This window comes from Hevea brasiliensis, chromosome 13 (assembly GCF_030052815.1).
Source record: "Hevea brasiliensis isolate MT/VB/25A 57/8 chromosome 13, ASM3005281v1, whole genome shotgun sequence".
Lineage (NCBI taxonomy): Eukaryota > Viridiplantae > Streptophyta > Magnoliopsida > Malpighiales > Euphorbiaceae > Hevea > Hevea brasiliensis.
The window spans coordinates 26,253,435-26,276,458 of record NC_079505.1 but is presented as its reverse complement, the minus strand read 5'-3'; the positions used below and the strand labels follow the sequence as shown (position 1 = coordinate 26,276,458).

Below are 23,024 nucleotides of genomic sequence, written 5' to 3'. Positions count from 1 at the left end.
AAAAAATAGGCTATTAGCCATTTTATACCTTCATTGTAGAGGGAATTTTGGCTGTCAAAAGTCATAATTTTGACTGTCGAAGTCCATTATGTCCAAAAAGGAATTTGAATAGTAAAAAGGGACTTTAGCTGCTGAAAGTCAATATTTTAGCTACTGAAGTTCCTTCTGCCCACAAAACACTTCAAAACTTTTACGGATTAACAACTTTAAAACATTTTTATTTTTAAATACATTTTGAACACCTCATAAATACATACACAAAAATTTCATACCACTATCCCTTTGTCCATGAAATCTTTGAATTCGTCATAATATTCTAACAATGATAGAAATTCTAATGTCAGGAAAAGGTGGGTGTTACAACTAGGGAGTCTCCTTTTATATCCTTCCTTTTAATGGTTATTCTCGCATTGGAGACTCTACAACACAACACACCTCACACATCTACAACACAACACACCTCACACATGTTCTTTGCATCTAAACTCATTAATTACATACTTCTTCATACCTTTTAACTAGTTTTGTATCTCACTCTTTCTATTTTCATCTCTAGCAACTTCCTTTCTCACCTTCTCTTTTCTTACACATTACATCCTTTTCCTATATTATCTATTCTATCAGTCACCATCTTACCTCTTTTGGTGGCACTAAAGCAACCCATAATGCTTCCATTATGCACTCTACTAGCTTTTATTGCATTTTTGTTTCAAATGAAGCCAGTAAAAACTTTTACTATACCTTACTATTACTCTTCTTCTATTTCATAAGTGTGCCTCCAACTTTTTGGTAAAGGCTACCACTACCTTTTTAGGTAGAAGCAAACCATCTCAAAACTTTCTATTCCTTACTCCTCATACATCATGGATTAGCACTTCCTGCATCAAAAGTATATTTTTGTGGTGAGGTTCTCCAAGGTCACAACTCTCTCACCAATAAGTGACAAAGGGTTCTAACAATAATGACCCTTCCTTAACCCTCTTAGAGATTAACCTATTTTCCACTACAGCACTCAACATGTCAACTCCTATCCGATGATGACACTTACTCACCTATTCGATGATGACACTTACTCACTGACTAACTCATCTCTTTCTTTTCTTTGTATCATATCCTAAATTTCCATTTTCTCTTTTCATTCATTCAATATTTCTTTCTCATTAAACCTCACTTTCCACTTCTCTCATTACTTTACATCTCCTTTCATTACATTCAACATTTACCTAACTCTCAATTTATTTCATTGCTTATATCTTGCTTATGATCCTCATTTCTATTATTCTCTCATAGCTTTTATCTTATTCATTCTTTACTTTTCTACCTTTCAATAAAGATACGAGGAAATCCTCAATGTTTCCCCCTTCCTATAGTTTGTGGGAAGACCTTATCGTCCTCCCACTCTTCTCTTCACTAACCTTCTCTCATCTTTCCTTTATCTGTCAAAACTATAGGAAGACTATCTTTTCACAAAAGCTCTATCTCTCATTCTTTACTCTTTCTCCATACTTCTTTCTAGAGTCAGAGATAAGGGGTAACTCTCCTTCTATCCTACTGCAAAGGTTTATAGGCCAACCTGCTACTTTATCGGGCATGCTTTCCCTTCAAAGAGAAAGACAAACCTAAAGCAACCAATGTAGTACACATACATTGCACACTATCACATCATATCATCATAAATATAGCATAAATTAAGCTTAGCATCTCTAATACTTACAGAGATTTCTTAAGCCTTACACACTTAAAAGGGCATATATGCTATTGTGTTTGCCATAACTAAATACTCAACTTCCTATACATAACATCTTTTGCTAAGTCTGACCTTTTAAACCTAGGGCTTTGATACCACTTTGTCATGACCCAGCCAAGTGGTCGTAACCGGCCCTAGAGAATGGGTCAACCTAAGGCTGCCAGAACTCGTAACAAGCCTAAGACTATAGACCTTGATCTCTTATGGACCCAATTTACTGATTTGGAAATTTTTTTATTGACAATTATTTCAAATTTTAATTATTAAAAATTTAATATATATATATATATATATTGATTTATTATAATTATTTACATATACTTAAAATTGATAAATTAAATAAATTAATAACACTACTAAATAAAATTTTTAACTTCAACACTAAGATAATGTTAATATAAAATTAATTTTAAAAATTCACTAAACTTATTATGAAAGAATCAATATTATATATTAAAAAATATTATAATATAGTATAATTCAACTTAAAAAATTGAATGTATGATAAACATGAAAAATATCAAATATTTTACATTATTTATATCGCAAGACCTTGAACAAGGATCGCTTGCAGATGTGACTAGTTTGCCAAAGCCTGACAAGTAGGGACTCCTCCAATTGCTTGATGATAGAAATGTTACTATTCAGTGGATAGGAAAAGAGAGTGGATAGGAAAAGAGAGATAATGAAGAGAAGAGTCATGGGAGTATTGAGAAACAAACCTAGAAAGAAACTAACCACATGGGAGGACTTGCTGAAAGTTGTCTCGGAATGATAAAGTCCCTTTTCAGAGTTCATATTTTGTAGTTGCATAAAAAGGGATAAATTAATAAATTATACTAATTATCCTCCAAATTATATAATTATTTTATTTCAATAATTTAATTTTAATTTATTAAAATAAAATTCTTCAATTTTAATTGTGTCAAAAGAAGTCTTCCTAACATGCAATAGCAAATTTTCAAGTTAAAAAGAACAAATTACTATTTTGTCCTTTTTTATCTTTACAATTAAATTAATTAATAATTATTATCAATAAAATTATTTTATTTTAACTAAATTTATTAATAAAATTATTAATTATATAAGTTATTTATTATTAATTAAAATTTTATTTTGCAACAAACTGAAAAATAATAATAAATTTTAAATTTTAAAATAATATTTATTAATATTTTAATTTTTATATAATAAAATAATAATAATAATAATAATAAACAATAAATAATAATTTACATTTATTTTAAATATTAATTTAGTGTTAGGTAAAAAAATAACCTGAAAACTTGCTATTATAAGTTAAGTGATATTTTCTAAAATAAAATTAAAGTTGAGAGATTTTATTTTAACAAATTAAAATTTGGTTAATTATAAATAAGCCCTTAACTTAAAATAGGATAAATTATAATTTAGTCCTTAAAATTGGTAAAACTTACATATTAGTCCCCGTATTTTTAAACCCACCTATTTAGTCCATGAGATTTTAATAAATAGTTATTTTTTTATAATTATTAGTTATTTTATAAAATTAACTATATTAATTATCTTAAAATTTTTAATATGTAATTTACAAATTTTAACTTGTAAAATTACAAATTTATACAATTATTTTTTTTTAATCTTGGCCCATGAAGGACTATTTTATACTCCGTTAAAATGTCAAGAACTAAGGACTCATTTGTAAATTTTACTAAACTTTAGAAACTAAATTATAATTTTCCCATAAAAATATTTTTTTTATTAACAAAAATTAAAATATATTTAATTAAATGAAATGTTTGAATTATTTTTAATGAAATTAGAATATTAAAATAATACTTTAACATTAAAAAAAATAAAAAATTAATTAAATATTTTTGGTTTAGGTGTGTATAGCTCACTTAATTGAAGAGGGGTAAATTTGAGCTTAAATTAAAAGGTTTGGATAAATTAAGCTAAAAATTTTAAAATGGATAAAATTAAACATTAACTATAAGATTGAGGGAGAAAAATCAGCTTTTCGCGGTTCAAATTGTATAATAGTGTAGTCTACTTCTTGACGTCTCTAATACATTCTTTGTCTTCTTTTGTGTAGTCCACATTTCAAGCAGCCTCAGATGTTTCTCGAACGGTAGAATTGTGACCTCCCTAACTTATGGAGTATGGACTCTTTTTCTTCCCACAATTTCCAAATGGTAACATTCTGAAGTCTGTTTTGTATTGTTAAGAGTTACCACTAAGAAAAACACTTTTTAAAAAATATTAGTTTAAGTATTATAAATTGGTTTAAAATTAAATTGATAAATTTTACTCATAAGAATATCAAAATAATAAAATTAAATTTGATTTTGACTTAAACTAAAGATATCATGATTCTGAAAATGACTCTATTACTGGTAAACTAAAATTCACTACAATACCATGCTTTATCCCTTCTGTTGCTTCTTGTCTTCAATAGTTTTCATGTAACGTTACCCTAAATTGGGTGATTTCTTACCATATACAGGGATTGAAGGGCAGAAAATTAGGGAAAATCTTGATTGGCGGGGACAGAGTTAAGGAGCCCAGAAATAAGTGACCCAACTGATTTCAATTAGTGACTAGTTAATGACTATTAGCGAAATGATAATCCACTCTACATTAAAGAGATCAAAAGAAACACATTCACAGATAACATTACATTGCTTTACTTGCTATAATAATTAAAATAAAATTCATTATGTCCACATTGCCCCTCCAACAATACCACCCCACAACACGAGAACTAATAATGCCATGAATATAAGGAACCATTTCTTTTCACAATATTGTTGTGTAAAAATTACAATATTCAACCTTACAACGTATTCTCAAGCAAAGCATACTTGAAAACATCAACAAAGAAGTGAAATTCCAATACTGAAATATGCAATCCAAATATGTAGAGCACTTTTAACTTCCAGCCAATGTAGCTGTACAGTACAGAATATAGACCAAAATAGTGCTCTCTCAGCTGCTCAGGAGAACCTTCCGAGGATCAAGTTGGCCACTACAGTAACTGGAAGGAACAGCAGAAAGTTCAAGTCTTCCTCTCCATTCTTCCCCAGGTTTTAATGTAATAGGCTTTTCAACTGCAGCGGCTTCCACACACAACATGTGCTTGTATTCATCATCTCCAAAATCAGCCATTGCCTTTGCCTTCCTATCCCATGGATTCCACACCACTGCACACAAGGGAAGGCAGAAGACAGGTAACAATCAACAAATTGTAGTGCTTTTAAACAAGGACACTAAAGAAGAAATTTACAGCTCATTCGTAGAAGAAAAAGTCACTTTGTTCCCAAGCTCAGTGCCATTTGTCTAAAAGGTGACATGAAGTCATTAGAACTACTTTTTTTTTTTTTGGTCTGAGATTAGATCTACTTCAATAGGTAAAAAAAACTCCAGTTTCACCTTGTAAGCAGCAACAAAACTGGTTTTAATTTCATATGGATGGTAGGGTCAAACGTTTACCATATCATGAAAAGCTACATAGGCTCTAAATGCAATGGCCAATATTAGTAATATTAGCAAGGTTACCAGGCTTAAATTCTATAAATACTGTACAAGGACATAAAATCCTACCTATGCTGTACAATACAGAAATTGAGAGAGCCAAAAATTGAATTTAAAGGGTTTTTATGTATGACTTCTAACAGTCACAAAATGTGTCATTATATAATTTGAGTGAAGGACAGAACAAGGTGCTCTGGCTGTTTATGGTCCAACTATGAACGCCCCTAGAGCTGAGCCCTATCCTTGTATTCTTATTGCAGAAAGCATAAGAGTTTCGCCCTTAAGAAGTAGCATAAATAGTTCACAAAACAAAGTTGCTCTTATGCAAATAAAAAGAAAATACAGAAGTGCCAATCTCACCAGCATCTGGCAGTCCATCCTTGCGTAGAACAAATGTTCTCTTTTTTTCATGATCCAGAATTGCTATCTTTGTAGGAGTGCTGAGATATATCTTGTCAATCTATATGATGGTAAAAGCATAAATTAAAACACAATCAGATTACCATGAATAAAGGGGAAAATAAATTGCATCCTTGACTCACTTCTGATTCAAAAGTTATAGCATCCCCTTGCTCGGTAAAACGCTCCTTGCTCTGTAGGTTGTCAAGATAATCCAGCGTTTCCAAGCCTTCAACCCGAACTTCACTGCAAAATAAACAACTAAGCTAATTTAAAACCAATTCAAACCCATAAATGCCAAGGCAACTGTATGTCACCCCAAAATCATGTGCCACAATTAACCAATTACTATGACCAGTTTTTCCCTTTACAGTAGCAGTATGGTAAAAAAGGCAGACATAAAGATCCATTACAACAATGTGGGCTAGACATGTCTGTACAACTGGTTGATTCATACATTAGAAAACCAAATTTTAGCTCAAATTAGTTGTAATGGACTGGAAATATTACAAATTTTTAACCAGTATAGTTTTTAGAGTTTTATTTCAAATCATATACATGATCTTTGATGTCTCAGTGGTTAGCTGCCCATGTGAACATCCTCTAGGCCACCGAGGTCAGGGTTGACAAATTTGGACAAGGGGAAAAGATGAGAGGGAAAGAGTGTTTTATTGTGAATCTAGCATCAGGCACAAGTTGGACTATTGCACTTCAGAAAGCCACAATATTAGGAGATTTCTTCAGTATTCCATGAAAGCATAAATTTCTAATAAGGAAACCATTAAACAATGTAAAACTTCATTAAAGAAAGCTGCTAATACATGAAACTTCTAAAGTTAAGATAGTACCACTCTCAATTTGACAAGATATGAGGATGCATAAACATACTTCTAATAAAGCATATCCCTAAAATCATAATGAAAAGTAAATTTTAACTTCCAAAATAATCTAAAGTGCTCCAAATAGCAAAATAAAGACTTGAAATAAAAATCCCTGATTACAAGAAATATTTTAGTACATAAACGTGCTGCTACAGTGTTTATAAACAGTACCACACTGCAACATTGCTACAAATCCTAATAAAAATTTAATGTTATTTCCTAGATCAGATCTCAAGTCCAAATAGATTCCACCTCGAGCTCAATTTTGATTTTCCAAGAGCTACCAGACATTGAAGCAATAATATCCATCATTTCCCATTTAGTTGTCTCATTTGAGACATTTCAGCACATCATAAAGCAATCTCAATTTGATCCTGATAAATCTTGCACAATTATAATTGTTCCTCTTTGTCGATCACATAAGGATATATAGAGGCCAGAGAGCAGGTCCCCCATTGTAACAAGTAGCCCATTTTTATAATGACATAATTTGAGCATACATCTCAATTAAATTTGACTGTATTTGTGTCAATCTATTCATCAATGTTTTCTTAAAAAAAATAATAATAATAACAATAATAATAAACCAGAGAGAGACTAAACTCTTCTCCAACAATGGACATTGTACTTCTTAGGAATAAAGTTAAAATTGGCGCACCTACCAAAGCTCTTCCACCACAATAGTGGAATTGGCTGGCTTCTTCTGTGTGATATAACTGTGGTACACCTTATACAGTTTCATTACGCAAATTTTATGTATATTTTGCTATTTTTATGTATATGTATATTTTGCTATTTTTATGTATATTTACTTTTTTGAGAATATTCATGGCCAATTTAAGTTCCGCCTAAGTAGTTTATACTTGGTCTGTCTCAAGTCCGAATAAAGGAGGAGGGTTGCAGTAGGTGACAATCAGCGTAAAAATTTCGTCACACCTCATGACATGTTAAGTATTCATGGCCAATTTAACTTTATTCCACAAGAATAAAAAAATAAAAATAAATACAAAAATAAAATAAAATTTCTCTCATCCCATGTTGGAAACTAGTAAGAAGGTGTTGTACCAGCTCACTCACCTAAGCATGCTACAAGTTGTTTAATTCACACTAGTTGTCCTACACTTATATGATCACTTTGTTTTCAATTAATAGTGTAGTTTGAATGAAGTGGACAAAACCAAACAGAAATCTTTAAATATTATGAGTCAAAACCAAACCGAATGGACTGGCAAACCGAATTTTTCAGTTCAGTTTTTTGGTTTTTTTTTTTTTTTATGGCTCACCCCTACTTGTATCCCAATAGAAAAACAAACGCAATACCAAGAAAGCAACTATACTGCATTCTTCAGATAGCTTTTGTAGATAAGCCAGACAGTAAGATAGTAGTATAGTACACTGATGTAACTTAAGTTGTCCCTGAAGAGAGGTATGCATTACAATCAATGATAACCAACACTTAATTACAAGACCCCGCAACAGATTAGGCAAGTTTGACTTGGATATTAAATTACCACTTTTTAGTCTTGAGGGAAATATGAATTGCATTACAGAGTAGCATACAGCGAGTAGAAACATGCACAAGGATATCAGAAGTACTCTAAAAGCAACTTAGCAAGAAAGCAAAGCTTCATATGTCAGAACCAAATTCTTCTAGACAAACAAGAGTAATGTCACGGCAGTTTCAGATTCCATGAACTTTCTCAAGAACAAATTAAATTTAGGCAAAAGGCTATTTTGGCCCTTAAAATAACATCGAATAGCAAACAAGCCCTAAAACTTAATGAATGGTCAAATAAAACCTTTACGTCTCAATTTCGGTTAAATATGTCTAAAACTAACAGCATTAAAAAATTAACAAAATAAGTGAATCATGAATAAAATATTATTTTTATATTTTAAAAAATTAAAAATTCTCTATCAACTTTTCTTCTGCTGTTCTTCTCATCCTTCTCTTTCTCCATTCATAATCGTCTCTACTTTCTTCGAGAAGAACTGTTCTGTTTCTCCATTGGGTAAATGCACATCTTGTTTCATGTGTGCATCTGATTTCAACAACTTAATCTCTTTTCACCACTTAATTAGGAATTATTTTTATGAACCATGTTTGCTTGCTAAGAAAATGGAAGGAAAATAAATGTTTATTTTGATTTTTGGTATGAAACAAACCATGTTGGTCATGCACTGGCACTCCAGTTCTTTGTTCTTCGTTGCCCTTGTTCGCTTTCGCTTTTCTCGTTCCTTGGGGACAACTGGAGAAGATTTAGAGAAGTGGATCTTGTTGAGCATGATTTGTGAGTAAGTCCAAGGAAACAAGGAGACTGAGTTTTGTTCTTAAATCCTCACTCTATGGAGAACAATTTTCTCTTTCCTTATAAGGTAGACGCGGCTGCACTGGTTAATAAGCGGAGTGCTTTTTGAAAGTGAGATCACCACTGACTTTCAGAAGAGGGAATGATCACCTCTACTTCCCGTCAGGGATATGGGCAACTAAACTACTTTTCAAAGGTCTAAAGAATGGCCTCTTCTTATTCAAAGGAGCAAGAATGGAATCTCCGACTCCTATTGAGTTGGCTTGTCTTTGGTAATGGTTAGGCTAGGGGCTTACATCTTTAAGATAGAAATGTGGGTTCTGAAGGCAAGAAAAAGAAGAGGAGAAGGGAAGAAGAACCAGATATGTTGATTTTATTAATTATAATTATTTTTTTTTTAAATGAATAAAAAATTTTAAAACAATTTCGTATAATTTTTTATAAGTATTTAACAGTGAAATAACAATTTAGACCTAAATGAATTAGAATAAAGTTATAAAAGGTTTATTTAATCTATTTTAAAAATTGAAGGGTATATTTGACCACCAATTAAGTTTTAGGTCTTATTTATTTGATTATTTGATATTAGTTTATGGGCCAACCGCCAAAATAGGCTTTTTGCCTTAAATTTATAACCAACCAGATACTTTCAGAGCCATTACCAAAAAGAATATTCTGAAGACACTATGAAAGGTGTTTTAGGTAAGCTCTCAGTAGTAGGAAGAATCAACAGCTATAAGCCTACAAAATTTATTATTGACACATTGATGGTAAGGAAAATGTGAATCCCACATAAGAGAAAACGCATGTGTAAAACAATAAAATGATAAGATTAAAACTGAGGAGCAAATTAAATAACACAAATCAAGTTAATTTTTTTTACCTGATGTCTGAAACAGAGAAGTAAGTGTGGTATGCAAATGTGAATGAAAATGGCTTTCCATCAGCATTGGTATTCCTTATGCGTGATGTCAGCATCAGATCTCCACCAGGTCCCAAAGCCACCCTCAAACGGAACTCAAAACTAAAAAGGGGGGAGATGTAGAGAGACACACCCAGAGAGAGAGAGAGAGAGAGAGATGATTGAGCAAAAGATTGTTATGCAAGTTCATCGCACAGAAAAATCGCTATGAATATTTTAACAAGCTATGATTATAAAGCATGAAAGAGATAAAAGATCTCAAGTACTTCACCTGTGAGGCCAGATCTTCATATCTTCTTCAGTGGGCTTAAGGATCAAATCAATAAAGGCCTTATTTGAAGAAACAGTTGGAAAAGGAGGCGGGTCAGTGTCAATGCTCCAAACTCTATTCCTCGCAAAGCCATGCTGCTCAAGACCACCATGACTCCCAAACTGCATATGTAGACCAAGCTCTCTTCACAAAGATGAACTTTATCAAAATAAGCATGAAGGAAGATTAAGGAATAAGTACATACTTGAGGAAAGCATATTGGAATGCCTCCACGAATTGCCTTTGGAGGTTTAAATATAGCCTGCACAATATATTCAACAAAGTCAGTTTGTGTGTATTTGGGAAGACAAAAATAGAATTAGATAAGAGGGACAGAAAAAGATAGTCCTAGTGCACGAGGCTTCATCTATGTAGGGCCAGAAACATGCAACCTTCCCAGTAGATTGCAAGAAGGCTGTTTCTAAACTTTGAACATTTAACTCCTCGGTCTCAATTGCAATTAAAGCAAAGTTCAAGGTTCACCCTCCCCAAATGAAGACATACAAATATAAAAGGTAAGAATTATGAAGGAAAGATGTCAATGAGTACAGTTAGGCATTAGCCCTGTCAGATCATCTATGGCATGTGAAGCATGAGACCAACATCAACAAAAGCATAAGATGCTCTAAAGATGCATAAAATTTTATACACACAAGGCACTAGAAAGAGACAGAAAGTGGTGTTTAGCATTGCTATTTGAGCTATTGTTCAAAAAAAAAAAGCATAGATCTTATTTATGTTAAATCACATGCCACTAAAATTTATTTTAGATTAAATTTGACACATTTAAGTCATAACATTTCTAAAATAGTTAAACAACATTTTCAAACCGCTTTTTCTAGCATCTAAAGGAGAACATTTCTGAAAAACAGTTCTTGCTACTCCAAAAAGCAATTCCAAACAGGTACAGATATCAAAAAGAAAAGAAACAAGTCTCAACCTCCAAATGCTGTCTTAGAAATCTAAGGAGGAGAGAGAGAGAGAGAGAGAGAGAGATTTTCTATATTTTTATAGGTTTCATAAATGTTAACTTGCCAGAGTAAAAGTGTACAATTTATTTAAATATTCTCTTTAAGATTTTCAAATCCTCCTTTCACACTTACACATATACATGTGTGCATATTCATCCAACAACACTGGGTGTTAAAGGATAATTCCACATGTAATCAAGAAATTATTCAACCTAAAAGCTCAAACTTATAGGCAAGGGCTTCACAAATAGTTTTATATCTCTAACACACTCGCATACAAATACCCATTGGGCTTGATGTGTAAATAAGCATAGACTCACTTTACCTTGCGCTTGTGCTGAAATTTCTTAATTAATAGTGACCAAAATTCAGCTTTTGGACCTTTTGGTCTAAAAGACTCTAATACCATGTCAAGAAATAACTCAAACTAAAAGCTCAAATTTGTAGATGAAGACCTAAGAATAGTTTTAAATCTCTAACTCACATTACAATGGTCATTTACCAAATGGTAATGCTATTGAGGGAAACCTCTTTTTCCCTTAACTTCATGTAAAACTAATAAGGAAACAACTCAAATGAGACATCAAAAAATCGAAACAGCAACAATAACACAATAAATATATCAGCATGCCTACCAATTAAACAACTAATTTCAAAACTATCATACATAACATGGTCTAATAATACCAAGAAGAGAGGAAAAAATCGGCCTAACAAAAACCTGAAGAGAGCGAACTTGAGAGCACTGCTTCATTAAAAGTGAAGACATCACTAATCATGATAATTAAACTCTTTAATTTATTAGGAATAAGGATAACAGATTTTTTTCAAACAAAATTAAATTTTTCAACAATCAATTGTCTAGGTGATGTCACAATATTGCAAATAGACTGTTAATTTCAACAGGACATTGTTTAAGCGTGTACAAGTTTGCATTAAATGAGAATTCCTTACATTGCCAATCCTCATAACCTTTCAGGGTAACCACTACATGCACATATTCCCACGCATACTCATGTCTCTCTTAAAACACAAAAGCCAATGATGGTAACCACAATGTAGAATGACAGTTGGAGGGTATTGCCACTGAAAATTGTGCGCATGCATATTTATTCTTTCTTTTCATTTAATCACTTTGATTTTGTCCTTGAAATGAAGCCAAATCTCATAATTGGTAATTGTATATCACAATCACTAGTAGATAAGCTTTATGAGACACATAAGCACTAAAACCAACTATAAAGTACAGATACCTAAACAAACAGGTTTTTGGGTTTTAGAGCCAACTAAGTAGATAAAGTGGATTCACTGAAAATTTTAGAAGATTTTTTGAATCAAAGTATGCACAGTAACCTTACCCTTATTAGTTAGTACCAGCAAAGGAATGTTTTTCCCAATGCATCAACCCATAAAACAAAGAAAGATACACTATTTCTAACTCCAACAAGAAAAAATAAATAAATAAAAAATACTTTAAAAAAGTGAAAGAAGTGCATTCACATGCATTAAATAATAAAAACTATTCTTTAAATGTAATTGAAGTTGTGGCAGGGGATATATTATAGAAAGGGTATCAAAACTTCACTGACATCCCAAAACTGTAAAAATGCAAATGCTTATGAAACAACAGGAATAATTATATTATTATGTAGCACCTTACTGCTAACAAAAAGCAACTCCTCGCCATGGTCATTTTTCCAAGATGTTACTTGACCACCATACAAGTATACCTGGAGAAACAAAGTGTAAGTAAATAGGAAGTATAAAAAAAATAATAATAACTATTTTACATGGCAGAAAATAATAATGCTTGCAACTTCCAGCCTTAAAAATGATGGAAACCAAAAACTTGGACAAGAAAATATAATAGAAGAAGGAGACAAAACATTACAATTCGTGGCTATCAAATGCTAACCTAACTCAGCAATGTTTCTTCAATTTTCTCAGATAATTTACAGTAAAAATTAGTCTAAATCAAGTTTCCCTGATTTCATTGCATGATCATGAAGAAAAATTAGCCCTAATCACAGTTCAAATGTCCAATGTGCAGCAAATAGTCCACCTTTTTTATTTGAAATATCTCAGGATTTATTTATATAAAATGTCTCAGGATATTTAAATGTCTCTGGCAAAAAGATTCAATCATTAGCAATAACGAAGTTCAATTAAGTTGAAAATAAGCTTAAAATTCATAACTTCTTCAACTTATTTTTTAAACTTCTTCAACTCTTTACTTTACCCTACGTTACCGATATTGGATAAGAGTACTTGGACAAGGATATGATGCTGACACTTCAAATTAGTTAACACAATTCAGTGTTCCAACAAAAGCAACAGAATGCAAAATTCAACTTAAAATTAGGTATTTATTTTCCTAGAGGCATTGGCATAATGCCAATTTTGTCTCCTTATTCTAAAGAACATTCAATGGATAAAAAGCTTTAGGTTTTAAAAACAGTTAAAAATCATGTTCATACTCACTAGTAAAGTTACTTGTAAATGAATAATCCGAATACTTCTCAACGAACATCAATCTAAACCGTGTGGCTAAATGGGTGTGCCCGTGGGTGTGCTCATAGATTTGAGAATTAATTCAATCTACAGAAAATCTCATTATTGAAGTTCAATTATTAGAATCAGGTTTATCAGAAACAAATGACAAGAAAGGAAACGCACTTTTGAAATAGGCAAGCAGTAAAATTCAACAAGCAAGCTCCATAAACTGTCCGGTAAGCAGCAACTTATATCTAAACCATGATTTCAATAACGCTTAACTCTAAATCTGAACGAACTCTCTATTAAAAAAATTAAATCCACTTGTAGTATATCTCTCTACATACAAACTTCTGGAAAATTACATTGCAAGCCGTTTCATACACATTCCATTGAAGATTGCAAATACCAAAAAAATTATAAAAAAAAAACTAACGATTATTAACGTATTCAATGTTATTTGGTCATCACCCATAACATAAAACCCACAGTAAAGCAAAAAAGAGAAGCATAAGATTAGCAGTTAAAACCTAGTTTTCCTTTCCAAGCATAATTCTTTCGCGGCATCCAAACAAAGAGTGTATAATATGCAAATACAATTACATGAAATGATCTGATCTGGTTAAATTCATAATCGGAAGCAGATTAAAGAGCAAAAGAAGTTAGATCATAGAAATCCAAAATCAGGGAAGTGAGAATAAGGTAAAAACGCATCGTCGAGAAGTTACCTCAACAGAACTGCCACGAGACTCACGGAGAACAACTTTGTCGAGACCATTGATGCCTTTACAGAGCTCGACTGCCACCCTATCGCTGCCCGTAGCCATAAGTTGGGTGTCTTGGCCAAAGCTTCTTCTTCTTCCTATTGAGTAAAATCACCATACAAATCTGAGTGTGTCTGTGTAGAGTATGCAAATCACTATCTGCGTTTGAATTTGATGATTTAATTAATTATTTATTACTGTGTTCGTGAAATTTCGACATCGTTTCCAATTTTGTTTTGTTGTTTCCACTTCAGAAGCTCAGTGCTGATTTGGTTTTTTAGGGTTTATATATATTTATTTATAATATTTTTATTATTTTAATTACAGAAAAGGACAAAAAGCTATCTTTATGAGTTAAACCATTTTATTAAAGTAATCTACAACTTACTCCTTGTAAAATTTATAATTTAATTTTATATTTTTAAAATTAAATAATGTAATTCTCCATTTAATTTATTATTAATTATAATAAAAATTACCAAAATATTTATAAATCTATATATTTATTAATTCAAACAATTTAATTTTTAAAACTTTATTGTACAAATAAAATAATTTATATTAAGAGATTATTTTATTTTAAATATAAAACTTTAAAGATTATTTTATTTATAATATAAAAATTAAGAATTAAATCATTCAATTAGAAAATATATAAAATTATGAATATTTTTATTTTTTTTATTACAGTTGATAATAAATTAAATAAAAAATTAAATAAATGAATCAAATTGTAAATTTTATCAAATCTCATAAATGAAATTACTTAATTTTAAAAATATAAAATTTAAATAATAAATTTTATCAAATTTTAAAGACACAATTTTAATTTAGTTTTACATTATAATTATTATGCAATAAAATATTTTATTTTTAAAGTCAAATTTATAAATTAACTTAAAAGTACTTCATATCAATTTGAACGTAACTAACTTTATTAGCAAGTATTAAAAAAAAAATTATTCTAATTCAACCAATGTCTTGTGCAGAGCGCAACACCACAAGGTAGGGGCTGTGGCCTCAAAAGTTTTCGAAATTATAATTTTAGCTAAAATTTAAATTTTAAAAAAAAAATTACAATTTACCTCCTAAAAGTTTTTAAAATTCTAATTTTATTCATATGTTTTAATTATTTTTTCAAAAAAATTACTATTAGCTCCCTTAAAATTTAAAATTTAAAATTTAAAATTTTATCTATAAAATTTAGTGTATTTTTTAGAAAACAACTATTTACCTCCCTAATATTTTTATTTTTATTGTGGCCTTTGCACTTCTATATAAATATCATTCATAATTTTATATTATTTAATTTTTGATATCTTAATATTATATATTTTTATTTTAGTCTCTATATTTTTATCAAAATTTCATTTAATTTCTTTTTAATATTTATTTTTAACCCCTAAAGATTAATTTCTAGTTCCATCCCTAGTCTTATGTTACCTTGAAAAAAATAAAGTTTATGTCACAATTCGAACTCATAGGCAACTCTAAAATTTAGACTAACATTCATTCAGAGGATGGTTGTACTTGGAGCCAAAGTCAAAGGATTTCAAAGGGATCTAAGCACGGGAAGGGAGTGTAACACCTTGAAAAGAAATATATATATATATATATATTCTAAGCACGGGAAGGGAGTGTAACACCTTGAAAATAAATATATATATATATATATATATATATATATATATATATATATATATATATATATATATATATATATATATATATATTGTATTCTAGTTACTTGATTTAAAATAAAGTAAAAATTAAAGTGATTTAATAAAATTTTATAATTCATTTATTAAATTTTTATAAAATGATGCTTTTTCCCGTAAAATAGTTAATTACAAAAAAATTTTTAACTTAACAAAAAAAATAAAATTTCTTCACGTAAAAGAATATGCATAATATTTTTTAATATTATTAAAAATAAAATTAAATAAGTGTACTTATTTAGTATTTCACATTTAACATCTATTATTTTAATTAAAATTTAAGATTATGTGAAAAATATGATAATTTAAGATGTTGAATAAATTTTTTTTCCATTAAGGTAATAAATTTTTTATAATTGATTATTTTACCTAAAAAAAATCATTTTACAAAAATTTGATGAGATAAATTGTAAAATTTTATTACATTACCTTATTTTTCGTAATAAAATAATTTTACTTTATTTTAAATCAAGTAACCATAAGAGAATTTTGGAAAAAATTAAAAAAAAAAAAAAAAGGAGGGAAGAAGAGGAAGAATAAGGAGAAAGAATAAAGAGGGACAATCACAATTTCTACCAAAATTTAGTGGTTTTCGTCTAAAATTTTAGGCCAAGCTACACCTCAAACTCCCTTCAACCCATCCATTTTGTTGAACCAAGCCTTGCATTCATGGTTTCTTCTCACCCCCAAGTTGTGAATTCAAAAGGAGAAATGAAGGACTTGCAGCTACCTTGATTCCAGATGCCATTTTCGGCAATTCTATTACTGTTTAAGCTCAATGTGAGCTTTCTCACATTTTTTAGCCGCATTAGTTCTTTCCCTAACCCCTTTCCCTAGCTAACGGTACATAATTGACCTAATCTTATATCTAGTACATATACATACAAGTGATGCATGAGCTTAGAAAATTTATAATAATATTGATGTTAAATGTCACGTCTTACCCCTCTCCTAGACGTAACATGTCTCCCGTAATATGTTCAACGGATGCTAAGATCGAATTATTAGAACCCGATGAACACATTACAAGGGATTGAGTAAGATTTAAAATTATTTTAATTCAAAACATAACAGAATAAGAAACATTTTACTACAAAACTTTAGACCACAAAAAGATTATCAAAACAACCATAAATCAAAAATTCATTGTCACTTATTTTAATCAATTTTCAAAGTATTTTGCAACTATATATTTTGTTTTAAAATTAGATGCAGTACACCTTCTTAAGAAAATGATATAGTTTCTAAGTATAAGTTTTCTTACAGAAAAGCTTTAAATCAGATAATTTAGAATTTTAAAACTACTGTATTTTAGCTAAACAGTTCAAGTAATACTTAAATTAATACCTGTGGCAATCCATAGCTCAACAGTCTCATGGGTATCAAAACTGCATACTAGTTTTTTTCAATCAATTAACTAATAAAACATTTCATAAAGTTTATATTTATATACAATCAACAATTAGATATTAAAACAAGATATCCTGTTACAAATGGATAACATCATATATACACAAAATCAAGGAACTAAGTCACCTACATCAAGTTGGCTCCTGATCTTGGTGACAACAGGTATTGCTCCTACTCTCCTGTAATCTTTTCCTTTCTTTTATCTACGTTAGTTAGGAAAATAACTAACGTTGAGTACAAATGCATGCAGTGGTGCACAAAAAATATTAAACCATAAAACAATTAAATCATTAAATAATAAGTCATGAAAACAATATTTAAAACAAGTCATGGAAATGGATATTCAAATATACTCACAAGGTGAATATAAAAGTATGGATCACATGTAAAAAACAGTTTCTTATATATCATTTGCTCATATGGTATCATCTTTGAAACACCTTTGCATAATTTAAATTTCATTCTTAATCTCACCAGTCTAATATAAGATTAATCCGCAAAGGCCATCTTCAAATCTCATCTCACCTCTTACCTGAAAGAGACCATATCATATCACTATGCACATGCCATCCATAACACCATATACATAAATAATACGCAAGGGCCATCTTTAAATCTCATCTCATCTCTTACATAAGGGAGACCATATCATATCAATGTGTACATACCATGGTATCCAAATCACATCCATCTAAGCACCCATGTGTCACCTCAACAAATGAGAAACGGATAATAACCATGTCAAGCATTAGCCGTGAGATATGAAAACAATATCATAAATTCATTTCCTTTTGTATGGGTATGAAATCTCAATATGAATCCATTTACTGCAAATCTCCGTAACAAATACTCTTCACATAAAACACAATATAAATCATAATTTCAATGAAAATTCATCATAATAATAATGAAATTCAATCAATTGTTATGATAAAATCATATTTTAAAGAACATAAAACACGTATCAATAAAGCTATTTTATCAACATAAATATGTAGAAACATTTAATTGTTTAATAGTAGTTGTGCACAAACCTCTTCTCCTCCAAATTAAGCTGATTCCCCACTTCTGCAATTACCTTCACTTTTCCCTTTATGACTTGTTGTCATGCAGAGAAACACAGACATTTCAGATAGATGTCTTAACTATTCTTTTTATTTAATTATTTTTTCTTCCTTCTTTTAAGTTCATTGAGGCATTTTATCAAATACTTGGTGTGCAAGATTTACATGCCAAAAAGAACTCGCTTCCTTTGTTTTTCGGACCCCTAGAAAATACCTTGGTATTCTCCGTCAAAAGCACTTTAATCCTGCATTTCTCAATCAATCAACCAACATCCACATAATTCCGAATAAATTTATCAAAGTGGCTGCCAAATATGGCAATTTCACCATGTTTCAACAACTTCCTATATCTTTGCATAATGGAAAATTTGATTCAACATCAAATATATTAACTTAATACTAGAATTCATGTCTAGGTTGCTTAATTAGTTAAATTAACTAGTTAATTGGACAAAAATAAATTTTCTCCAATTTCTCTAATGTTAGCCGAACCATATCACGAGGAATCGTAGGTGGATTTTGTTGATTCATGCAAAATTATTGTTGGTTTTGTGTTTAGAATGTTAAAATTATGCTAAAAATCAAATTAAACCTAATTAAATCAAGTTACTTTCACGAGTTTCCAGTTTTCCATCAACTTTCATAATCCAACCTACATGAACCCTAACTTTCCTTTCTCCCAAATCATGAAATAAACTAAAGAAAAGTAGAAATAAGTTGCTTAGAAGTGATTGGGAAGCAAAATACCTTGATTTGGAGTGAAAATTCAAGTTGAAAAATAGTGGTTCTCCTTCCTCCCTTTTCTTCCCTTATTTGGCCACCTCCTCTCTCTCTGCTTTCTTTATATTTTCTGCATCCTAATATGAATTTTGAGATGTTTTATGGCTGTCATAGCCATGTGCAAGTCACATGACAAATGTTAGTTTCATCTTTGCCCTTAATCTTCCTTAAAATAACCATATATGCCATTTTCCAATTCTAATGCATTTTATTTGTTTCTTTTTGTTTTTTTTTTTTAACTTGTTAATTCTTTATTATATCTTATTTAAGTCTTAATTAAGAGTCTTATAAGGTCCTATGTGAATTGGAATAGCAAACAAATCCGAAACATCGATTTTTAGCTACTTCCCAGGAAAGTCACTCATCACCAGGACTTAAGTACATTTAACTATTTTCTAATCTATTTCTTTTGATTTTTTTCACCCTTAATTGACCAATTTAAGATTAAATTATATATCTTAACCTTAATTTAAGGATAGTTCCAGACATTCCAGCCGTTCAAACAGACGTTAGTCGCCAGAACAGTGGAATATACATAACTACTTAAAGTAAGGGTATTACATTAGATGCATGTTTAATATTAATTCGCTAAATGGTGACTCAACAAACTCCTTGATCTAGTAAGAAGTAAGAAGAGAATATGCTTAGATCGCCTACATAAACACATAATGGATTAACTATTCTTAAGCAAAGCTTATTAACCCAAAATTGGAATTAAGAGAAAGTTTGTGCTTGAGGTTAGCTCATTGGCATTACTTGGATCTGAGAGCTGGGATAAGGGAGCAATTCCATAGCTATATATATCTGTGTGATGTTAGATGTGTGCATGGTTTCAACTAGTTGCCTTGCACAAATATTTGAATCTTTGCTAAAGATGTGTTAGATAGTTCATTCTATACTTTAAGGCTGTATTAGATGCTAGGTAGTTATAAATATTATTTTGGCAAAAGGCCTTTTTAAGCCTCTGTAAAATAGTCTAATAGTCATATAAGCCCTGGTCAATCTATTTGGTTCATTTAAGCCCTTGAGATTAAAAAAAATAGTAATAAGGCCCAAATTTTTTCTTAAACTGGCCAAATAAGTCAAAAACAAATCACATGCACATCACATGACAAACGGACGTTTACAACTCCATCCTTTCTCTGCTTCTCATGCTTCCCTTCCATTTCTAACTCCAAGGATGAGTTAGGTATTCCCGCCTGGTAGCAAATTTATGCCTGTCCACAAGTCTAAAATGAGTTTCTTTTCTTTCCTTTTCTTCATCTTTTGGAAAAAGGAACAGAGTTATTTCCAAACCCATGCACACAAGAGCTGGTCTCTTTTGGTTGGCTTCCCTGTGTTTCACAACCACATTTTTTACTCTAGCCATAGTCAAAGGCTCACACAAAATTCAAGTTATTGGTGAAAAGAATTAAATAGAAGTTCTCACTTCTAAGTGAGGTAAATGGTTAAAATTTTATGGGTAGCAGCCGAAAACAAGTTGATGTAAAAGTGTATGTTGAAAATTTGATTCATAGGAGATTTGGGAGAATAGATTTCAAAAACATGAGCAACTGATTTTTGAATTTTGGAAAATCACAATTGAGAGTAATGAAAGAATTGATCAACTATTGATCAACCGAGAAGAGAGAAATGGATAAATGGATTTTGGAAAATTCTCAATACCTGCATGTGGAGTTGCTGGTTTCATAGCATATGACAGTGGTGAACAAAAAAAAAATTGAGAAAAAATGATTGCGAGCAGGTGATAAAATGGGTCTTTTATGATTTTCAAAGCAATTTTGAAAAACCACAAAGATGAAGAGAATATGTGAAATAAGTGATTAAGAACTATGGATTTCTACAATAATGGAGAGGAGATAATAGATTTCGGGTTACTTGATAACTGAAAATCGCAAACTAAATGAAAGAAGAGAAAAATGAATTCTAAAAATCACAAAAGATAGAAGAGATACAAACATTAAATTTCAAGTTTGTTGATGAACCACTACCTGGATATCACAAGGCTTGAAAGGAATGAATGAAATTGATTTTTGGTGAGGAACAAATTCTCTAGGTGAAGAACAATGAAAAACTAATGGAATTTTAGAAAGTGGTACCTCTATTTTGTTAGATAAAATGTAAATTTTAACAAATTATTAATAGTGTTAATTCTGGGTTTTTTTATACGGTTTTTCGAATTTGAAGGGTTTAAATGAACCAAATAGATTGACCAGGGCTTATGTGACTATTGAACCATTTCATAGGGGCTTAACAAGGCCTTTTGCCTATTTTTTTCATGTTTAACATCAAACTCTCTTAGTCAAATATTTATTCATGTTTAATATTTTTACTAGGAAATAGAAATAGATATTTAATTGGAGTCTGTCCTACATTCTCCTAGCTGGACTTTATTTTGTTGAGTTTGTATTATGTTGTTAATATTAGCACTTTCTAAAATTTTGAATGGCATTATTATGCTTTGTAATATTGACATTTGTATGGATATTGTGCATGAATACACACGCACACACCCCCTATGATCACTGTGGATAGTGGTCAAGTTGAGCTCTCCAAATATGAGTATTAATTATGTGTATGGATTTGGATATGAGGGTCAAGTAAGTCTCCCATATTGATGTTTATAATTATGTATTCGTGGTTGAGCAGTGCTCCATCTACTATAGATTATTAGCTGTTAATATACCTTGTGTTGCATGCAGTTCTATTTGTTTGCAAGTGGAATGAGTGTTTGGGAATGTCCAATTTATGGCTATATTCTATTCATTTAGTTCTTGAAAATGGACCTCTCTAATGGGCTTTAAATGATTGGTTATTGAGTTTAACTTACTACGAGTCTTGATTGGAAAGCCATGATACAAAATGAACACCAATTAGAGTTTGACAAGCAAGGGAGAGTCTCAACAAAACGTAAAGAAGCAACGGTAGTGGGTCTTAGATTGCAATATCAATAAATGTAGGGTCAAAGAATTGATGCTAGCTTCTTGAAGAATTATTGTTGGGTTTGTTATTGGGTTCTTGAAGATTTTTTTTTCTTTATTTTTATTCTAATTATTTATTTGGAAAATATTTAAAAATTTGAATAGGTAAATATTTTGAAAATTAATTTTTTAAAAATATGAAAAATGATTTTTATTATTTTTATGGATCTCACATGCCCAAGTTAATGGAAACTAACAAAAGCCATTAAAAAGGCTAAATTAAATTGAAATAAGAGTTTAATGACTAGTAAGTCGTCCTTGTGCAAAGAATTTTACCCGAATAACACTCTCAATCCAAGCATGAGATATCTTGTAATTAAATAAAAAAAATTAATGTCTAATTAAACTTAAAAAAAAATGTATAGAGACTCAAGTCAGCCTTTGTGCCTTTTTCTAATATTTTTAAACCACTAAATTATTCATGAAGATCAATTACGAATAAATGAGAATTTATGAAGTAATTAATTTCTTATGTTTAACATATGTAATTTACTTGAAAAATCTGATGAAACTCTTATTTTTTATTATAATTTATTTAATTTTTATAATTTTATTTTTAAGACTAATAAATCATTGATTAAATAAATTTTTGATGCATTCTCCATCAAAATTTTTGTCATTCTCTCAATGATAATGAAGCGGTCTATTACTAGGAAATATGGATAAATTTATCTGGTAATTGATTATTTCATTTTAGTTATTACATTTTAATTTGTTTCAATAAAATTACTTTGTTTTTTATTAGCTGTCACTCATAATAAA

General features: G+C 30.3%; 1 protein-coding gene and 1 long non-coding RNA gene across 2 annotated transcripts; both read right to left on the bottom strand.

Moving 5' to 3' along the window:
* Nucleotides 1-4,497: 4,497 nt before the first annotated feature.
* Nucleotides 4,498-14,601, bottom strand: LOC110654292 (putative glucose-6-phosphate 1-epimerase). The gene is made up of 8 exons (XM_021810231.2): nt 14,274-14,601; nt 12,708-12,782; nt 10,287-10,343; nt 10,043-10,203; nt 9,733-9,873; nt 5,803-5,905; nt 5,621-5,720; nt 4,498-4,929 (listed from the first exon to the last, which is right to left on the bottom strand). The coding sequence occupies exons 1-8, from the start codon at nt 14,370-14,372 to the stop codon at nt 4,715-4,717; spliced, it is 951 nt and encodes a 316-aa protein (XP_021665923.2). The 5' UTR covers nt 14,373-14,601; the 3' UTR covers nt 4,498-4,714.
* Nucleotides 14,602-17,911: 3,310 nt separating this feature from the next.
* On the bottom strand, nt 17,912-19,327 carry LOC131172066 (uncharacterized). The gene is made up of 2 exons (XR_009142709.1): nt 19,249-19,327; nt 17,912-18,535 (listed from the first exon to the last, which is right to left on the bottom strand). It is a non-coding gene; the product is annotated as an uncharacterized LOC131172066 (long non-coding RNA).
* Between the last annotated feature and the right edge of the window lie 3,697 nt (nt 19,328-23,024).